Source organism: Bidens hawaiensis, unplaced genomic scaffold, assembly GCF_021521415.1.
Source record: "Bidens hawaiensis isolate Kalapana, Puna unplaced genomic scaffold, B.hawaiensis_p1.1 tig00014522_1, whole genome shotgun sequence".
Classification (NCBI taxonomy): Eukaryota; Viridiplantae; Streptophyta; class Magnoliopsida; order Asterales; family Asteraceae; genus Bidens; species Bidens hawaiensis.
The window spans coordinates 246,458-255,000 of NW_027492264.1; the positions used below are offsets into that span (position 1 = coordinate 246,458).

Genomic DNA, 8,543 nt, shown 5'->3' on the forward strand with positions numbered 1-8,543 from the left:
CTTTTTAGAGTACTTGCATCATGCTGTAGAGCTTAACATGAAGAAGCCATAATGGATATAGTAGAGCCTATCCCCTAATTAGATGTAGTTGAATTTCTAGCTTTGTAGTTGTATTTGACATTTGATTGTAACCACGACCTAGTGTCTTAATATAAACTTGTTATCTTATTTCCTTTGTGTTTAGGTTGGTTTTCAATCGTCATGTCCACCCCTTAGTCGGGGTGTGACAGGTTGGTATAGAGAACGTGGTTTTAGCGAATTAGGCTTCCTTAGAAATTCCTAGGCTTTAACCAACAAAGGACCCAAATTATTAAGATACCCATATTGCTTAGGATTTGACTTTCTTTTTGTACCTTAAGAAAACCTAAGATTCCTAAACCTTGATTTCTAGGATTTACTAATAAGTAAAACGTTAGTTGATAAGAATTTGTGTATACCTACAATGATTGCTTCAATAACTTGTTGCACACGCAAATAGTTCCATGACTTGACAAGTCTAGTTCAAAGGAAAACTAGAAATACAAAAAAAAATGGAAAGAAACACACATAATATGACTACAATGGGAGATTAGTAGAATGATCTGTGAGGTGAACTAGCAATTATGGTGCGGAACGTAATTGTGAACTTACAGGCGCATAAGCATTATGGAGAATCCTACTGGGTCGCAAGTTCTCCACTTAATTGTACTATCTTTGTTTCTTGAATCTTAAAAGCTTATTCACTTCAGTCATACAAATTTCCTGAGATAAATATTTCATTTCATTCAATCCTTCAAACTGCATTCAACGGCTTCCGCTTCATCTATTCAAAAGAGCTTCATGTATGATGTCTTTTCCTCAAGACCTTTGTTGATCATCTCTATTATGCTCTTCAACTGAAAGGCGTTATAACTTACAAAGATGATGAAAAACTCGAGAAAGGGCAAAGGATCAATGAGTAGCTCATCAAAGCCATTCAAGAGTCAAGATTTTACATCATTGTTTTCTCCAAGAGCTATGCATCTTCATCACGGTGCTTAGACATGGTTGTGCAGATTATAGAGTGCTAGGAGACGACGGAGCAGAGGCTTACCCCCATCTTCTATGATGTAGAGCCAATCGAAGTGCGCCACCAAAGCAGAGTGGTTGAAGAAGCCTTTTTCAAAACCTGTTGGAAAGGGGAAGAGAAAGAGGACGTTGGAAGATGTAGATCGGGTAACGACTACATTTTTGTATGTTCACTTGAATAAAATGTGCTTTAGAGTAGAATAACTTTCCTGATTTGTTAATACTAAGAAAGTTTTGAACCTTAACAAACAGGAAAATGAAGATGATGTTGAAAGATGAAGTAGGCCTTGCTAGGTGGGAGTTGAAGAACACCATTGACGGGTATTTCCTATATCTCATGATATTACTTCATTTACAGTTGTATGTAGTGGCGCAGACATGAATTTGACTTTCGAGGCAATATTTGTGTCCTGACAAAATGAGTTGGGCTAAATATCAGGCTGATTAAAAAATAACAAATGATGATAAAATAAAATTCAAGTTTTTATACAAACTACATAAAAGATTTCTTGTTCAGAAATGCTTTTATTATGATGATTAATGTATATTAAAATTTTCATTACCTAAAAAATCTCAAGGAAAATAAAATAGTGTCATATCGATCCTCAAAATTCATGCTAAACAAGATTTTCCTAGCTATTTTCTTGCACTTTATTAACGATTGTATGTTATAGATTTGAAATTTTATGTTCAAGTGGGATTTCTTGTAATCTGATTGAATCTTCTTTAACAAATAAGCATGAAGCAAAATTCATCCAACAAATTGTTAAAGATAGTTTACTACATTCACATTTCATCTATTCGAGCGTTGATGGGAAGTTTGTAGGCATGGGTACCCGGGTAAAGAATATAGTTGCATCTATAGAAATTGATTCTGATGATATTAATTCGCATAGTAGGGACCACGGGGATGGGAGGTGGTGGGAAGACCACGTTGGCAAGATCTGTTTTCGATCATATATCCAATTGGCTTGAAGGTAATAGCTTTGTTGAGAATGTCAGATAAGTTTCAAAAGGCTCTGGCTCGAAGGAATTGCAAAAACAAGTACTTTCAACTGTGTTAAATGATCAAAGCATAGTTGTAGAAGCGGTTTCTAATGGGAAAAAATGGGAGAGAAAAAAAAGATTATGTGTGGTCTAAAGGCTCTAGTTGTTCTAGACGATCTGGATGATATAGACTAGTTTGAGGCGTTAGCATGTGAGCTTACTTGGTTTAAGCTAGGAAGTAGAATCATCATCACAACAAGATATTGACAAGTGTTCAATGTCTAAAAATGCTAGTGATGGCCGAATGATGTGTGATGGTGGTTGTGGGTTAAGTTTTAATTGGTTGCGACATAATTGACAAATATATAGAAGGGTATATTCGGCATGCACAACACTTTAATCTAAATATTACATTTAAAATTTAAATAAATTGAAGAAATCCATGTCATGCCAAGTAATTGTCACACAACAAGCCAAGTCATTAGAAAATAAACAGAGTTAACAGCCAGTTATATGATCTAGGATTCAATAATGATTGCTTTTGTATTACAAAGATGAGAATTACAAAATAAATAGGAAATACGTTTGTGGTTTAACATGTTTAACAAGGAAATACAATGAAGAGTAATTGAAAAAAAAAATGCTTCAACGGTCCATAATTGAGAGGATCAAGCTGTCTTATAATAAGAAGTAATGATTTTATTGATCCTATTATTTTATACCAAAAGTTCTTTATTTTCTAACCTCACCCCCACCCCCACCCCCACCCCATTTTCAAGATAATTGTGGAAGATTCTCCCGTTAACGACTTTTGTCGGGTGTTTTAATCAAACGAACGGGAGCTCTATAATCTCTTATAGAAAACTAGGAGTGGGGATAGTGTTTCTTATATTTTAATTCAATTTTAGCTAGCTAATGACTTTGTTAAACTCCTTTAACAACTTATAATAATAAACACAAATAAGTAAAGAGTTAAGGGTTAGAGAAAACACAATCGGATTTATAGAGGTTTAAGTTAACGTTAACTAATTCTAGGGCTGTGCAACGGTTCAGAACCGCGAGAACCGAACCGGAACCGAAAATGAGTGAAAAATAGAACCGGAACCGGAAACTATTATAGTAAACCGGTTCGGTTCTAGAACCGCTAAAGCCGGTTCTCGCTAAGCGGTTCTGGCTAGAACCGGTTCGATCATTTATTTATCAAATGAGTTATGCAAAATTTGCAAATTGAAAAAAAGTTTATACAATTGTATGTCTTCTTTCATGGTAAAACTAATTTAGATTACAACATGAACATCCGTTATTAAAACCTAAGTGTTGAAGTTAAATAAATCATTAGCAACGATAGATTAATGGAAGATCATATCATTTTATGTTAAATTACCTTGATAGCTTAAATCAAAATTGATCATGGTTGCTAGTTCTTGAACGTAAAGAAAGAAGATTTGAATTAAAAAATGATTGAATAGATGCCGGTTAATAAGTTACTCTATAAAAAATGAGGATTGGTAAATTTATTTAAAACGTTTTGAATATTCCGGTTCTTCGGTTCCAAGTCTAGAACCGCCGGTTTTACCCGGAACCGAACCGGGAACCGTTTAATGCAAATTCTGAGAACCGAGAACCGAACCGGTACACACATTAGCGGTTCTGAGGCACCGGTTCGGTTCCGGTTCCTCTGTTTTGACAGTTCCGAACCGTTTTTTGCTCACCCCTAACTAATTCACTCCGCATATAATGAAAATTAAATCAATTACATATATTATAAGTTCTGACTGGCCTTTTCTGAATGAAAGTTGCACTTGGGTGGTCTCCACATACATCATCCCTACAAACATCTAAATTATATGAAAGCTGACCCCTTGTTTTTCAGTGATTAACTATTTTACTTAAGTCTTTTTTTGATTCTTCACTACAAACTAGCTATTTATTTTCCTCATGAAATACTCAGCTTATCTGAACGTAGACGGTGTCTATGTTTAGTTACCCAAAAGAACTCTATAGATTAGAGTGGCAATTCTGGCCCATCCGTCTACGAATAAAAAAATAAGCAAATCCATTTTGTCAGACAAAATGTGGATTTGTAACTGTATTGGATGCCGCTGCCAGAGCCGCTACAAGCAGTGGGGAAGCTTGGGCTTAGTCACGGGGTGACCGAAGTCACAAACTAAAAAATTTTCGGGCTGACGATTCGGTTCGTGTTGGTGATTCGGGTCGGGTCGTATCAAACAATTTGACATCCATATATCTAATTTTTCTTCATTTATTCAAACAATTGTTCTTACAATTAAAAAAACAAAATTATTTTGTTAACCAACAAAGAACTAAAATATTCATGATGATGCGAGAGGAAGGGTGAGTAGGGATAAGTAAATTCGGTATTGATACCGGTACCAATATCGGTACAGATTTGGTACCGTCGGTACCGAATAGATACCAAATTTTGAATTTTGTTACCAGTATATCTCAAATTTTACATTCAATACCGGTATCGAACCGAATATTTTGGTATCGGTACCGGCACCGGCACCGGTATGGTACTGATCTCATCCCTAAGGGTGAATACCTAGAAGAAGAATTGCAAAGACCTAAAATATTTATAAAATAAATCTTTTGCTATTCGACTACTATTTTGTAACTTTTGTTTATAAATATTGCAAAGTTTTTAAAAAAACAAACGATGAGGTATTATATTTAAAAAAAATTAGTAGTCACCGGTATGCCTGTAAACGAACCGAACGTTCGGCGAACTGTTCGTGAACCGTTCGGCGGGAAGTTCATTTATGTTCTTTTATTTAATAAACGAACGAACATGAACACAAAATTTGTGTTCGTTTAACTAAATGAACGAACATGAACAAATGTTTCGTTCGTTCATTTATGTTCATGAACGTTCGTTTACGTATTGATAGAAAATAATTAAATATTATCTAGATATGCATCTGCTTAAATGTTTTTTATTTGTTAATTTGTGTTCATTTATGTGTTTTCAGATTTAAGTTTGTTTATGTTTGTTTGTGTTCATTCACATTGGTTCGTTTATGTTTATTTGTGTTCATTTATCTTTGCTTAGTTATGTTTGTTTAGATTTTAAACAAACGAACATAAACGAACACAAATGTCCATTTTAAATAAACCCACATGAACATAAATATTTGATCGATTAATTATAAAGTTAAATGAACGAACACGAATATGCCACTGTTCGTGTTCATTCGATTCTTTTACGGGCTTTCAATATTTACATTGATGAATACATCGGTCTTATTCTCTAGCCTCTACCGATTTTATATTTGTTCGTTTGTGTTCGTGAACACATTAATTTTCTTAATAAACGAACACGAACATAAAATCTTGTTCGGTAAGTGTTCGTGAACCGTTCGTGAACACAATATTTTCTTAACGAACGAACATGAACAAGGCCTTGTTCGTGTTTGATCGGTTCGTTTACAGCCCTAGTGACCGGTAGCATTTTGGAAATATACATCTCGGGTGACCGCGCTTAATACCTATAAAAATTTTCAAGAAAAATCGCGAAATTTACTTTACTAATGGAGAAAACGGCAGTGGCTGGGGCCACCCCCGGTCCCCACATAGCTTCGCCCAGGCTACAAGTGAGGCATCGCAAGAAGTGCAAGACTAGTGGCGGCTAAGAAGGAGAAGAAACACTACAACCAACAGCCTGTTTGGTAAGATTTTGTTTTTAAACCAATTGGTAATATTTTAAGAGTTTTCACATAGCGAAAGTTTACATTTACAGTTTTTGTTTGGAAATTTACTTTGAGAACGATTTTGGGTTTTTACTTTATACATTGCAGAGTTGTAGGCAAGTTGTGTTTTTGGTAGAAAGTAGAAATGACTCTTTTATGGATGTTATTGTTTTAAAATTATTCTAGTTTTTGTTTATGGTGTGGTTTGTTTTATCTTTCTTTAATTATGTGAATTGGGGAGTTTGTAATTGGATTGTTATGTGCTTTGTTGAAAGTGTAACTTGCAATCAGCAGTGCTCACGAGATGAGTCAAGTTCGTTTGACTTACAAGAGCTTAAGCTTGACTTATAAGTAGCCAATCATAAATAGAACCCGCTTGTAACCACAATGACTATATGCTAACCACATCTTCGGTGATTGACTTGGTCCTAGACACTTGTCGGCCAAGGTAATATTAGTTTGTAACCACATATAAAACAGTAAATTGTAAAATAAAAATCCTTGAATAACTTTAGTGGTAACTTTATAAGATGCAACTATGTATCCACTCATTTGATTATCACAATATATGATCTTCAACCAAGCGTAGTCCAGCCTCTTTTAGGCGTTTTGGAGTGGAAACGTCAAGGGCACCCCCAGGCGGTATGGCTTGGCGTTTTTGAATAGGCGTTTTCTATAAAACGCTGCCATGGCTCGAATCTTAATAACTTTGTGTGTGGGGAGGGGAGAGAGAGGGGAATATATGTAATTATTATAGGAGAATTGTGGCATTATGCCCACTACGTCACTTTTTTGCAAAACTCTCCATTGATGACGGGAATGTCACATGACTTAGAATGCCTAAGGGTGAGGCGTTTTGACTACACATGGTCTAAACGTAGGTTCATATAATGCAATGTGACCTTAGAGTTGACCAATAACTGATGTCAAAAGGCTATTTTGAAAACCTAAAATATTTAAAAAATAACAAAATATTGCTGTTAGATAAACCAAATGGAACTTTAAGCATCATAATCCACACGTTACATAGATACAAAATAACTTTCAACAAACTCTCTTTTACCCTCTCATCATCATGCAAATATTATTTTTCAACTACCATTCTAAGCGAGGTTTGTTTAAAAGGATGCACAATATAAAACATTTTATACCCCTATTTATTTGTAGTTCAACATCTTGGCATGGCTTTCCACTTGCCCCTATAATCTTGCACAAATATGCTTACAAAATGACATCTTCATGATAAATTTCTACTTCTCCTACCCCTCACCTTCCAATGGCTACGTTTTCGTCGTGGGTCCAAGAGCGTCATTTCCCCGACCTCCATATACCCATCACCATAGACAAATCGTTCTCAGTTGTTCCTAATGGACCGATTCAGGCTCGAGATGGGGATACTTTGTATCTCTCAAACCTTGATGACATCATCGGAGCTCGAGTTTTCACGCCCACTATTTACTTTTATATTGCTGGTGGAAATTCAATCGATGATGTTGTGGGTACTTTACGAGATGCACTTGCCAAGGTTTTGGTCCCTTACTACCCTTTTTCGGGTAGATTAAGGGAGACCAAAAATAAAAAGTTGGAAGTATTTTTTGGGCCTAACCAAGGTGCACTCATGGTTCAAGCCCATACCGAATTGTCATTGAACCATTTGGGCGATCTCAATGTTCCCAATCCGGCTTGGTCTGATTTGGTTTTCAAGTTCCCTGACGAAGGCGACTATAAGGTTATTGACATGCCTTTGTTAATAGCCCAAGTTACTAGATTTAGTTGTGGTGGTTTTAGCCTTGGGTTAAGGATTTGTCATTGTATATGTGATGGGCTTGGGGCTATGCAATTTCTTGGAGCTTGGGCCTCTACCGCAAGAACAGGCTCGTTGTTTGTGGATCCAAAACCATGTTGGGATCGGGAAATTTTTGCGCCTCGTGACCCTCCGATGGTTAAGTACCCTCATGTCGAGTTTATGAAAATCGATGACATTTCTAACTTGACAAATAGTTTATGGGAAGTGAAACCACTTCAAAAATGTTATTGGTTGAGCCGAGAATTCCAAGCTCACTTGAAGAGCGTGGCCCGACCCATGGATAGCTTAGGGTGCACCACTTTTGACGCAATGGCCGCTCACGTTTGGAGATCATGGGTCAAATCTCTAAACGTGAAACCACTCGACTTCGGGCTACGTTTGACTTTTCCGGTCAACGGTCGGCCCAAGCTCCAAAACCCGCCTCTCAAAGACGGGTTTTACGGGAACGTGGTGTGTGTAGCATGTGCCACTAGTACCGTGTCCGACCTTGTACACGGGTCGCTCCAAGATGTGACCCGTTTGGTCCGTGAAGCCAGGTTAGGGGTTTCAGAAGAGTATTTGAGATCAACAATAGATCATGTTGCGGTGGATAGGCCAACTAAGCTCGAATTTGGAGGAAAGTTAACGATCACCCAATGGACCCGGTTTTCAATGTATGAGACATCGGATTTCGGGTGGGGTCGGGCCATTTACGTTGGCCCACTCGACCTGACCCCAACTCCTCAAGTTTGTGTTCTCCTCCCAGAAGGGGTGGCTAATTCTAATGGGGCCATGGTGGTGTGCATTTGTTTGCCTGAGGCTGCAGCCCATAGATTCAAAGAGTTATTGTGCTTGATGGATACATCATAATCTACTTACACCATTTAATTTGAAAAGTAGCTAAAAATTGTGATAATTATCGTTTTTATTGGGTTATTAATTTATACAACATTGTGTATTTTATAAGTTATATTATTGCATATTTTATTTTTCAGTAACTTTTGCATAGCGTA

General features: G+C 36.7%; 1 protein-coding gene across 1 annotated transcript; it reads left to right on the plus strand.

Moving 5' to 3' along the window:
* The first annotated feature begins 6,722 nt into the window (after positions 1-6,722).
* On the plus strand, positions 6,723-8,480 carry LOC143546931 (omega-hydroxypalmitate O-feruloyl transferase-like). Its single transcript, XM_077038476.1, has one exon. It carries the CDS (start codon positions 7,021-7,023, stop codon positions 8,398-8,400), a length of 1,380 nt encoding a protein of 459 aa, XP_076894591.1. The 5' UTR covers positions 6,723-7,020; the 3' UTR covers positions 8,401-8,480.
* The last annotated feature ends 63 nt before the right edge of the window (positions 8,481-8,543 follow it).

Excerpts from the sequence above, each read along its gene's own strand:
- LOC143546931 (XM_077038476.1), top strand. The coding sequence starts at position 7,021 with ATGGCTACGTTTTCGTCGTGGGTCCAAGAGCGTCATTTCCCCGACCTC.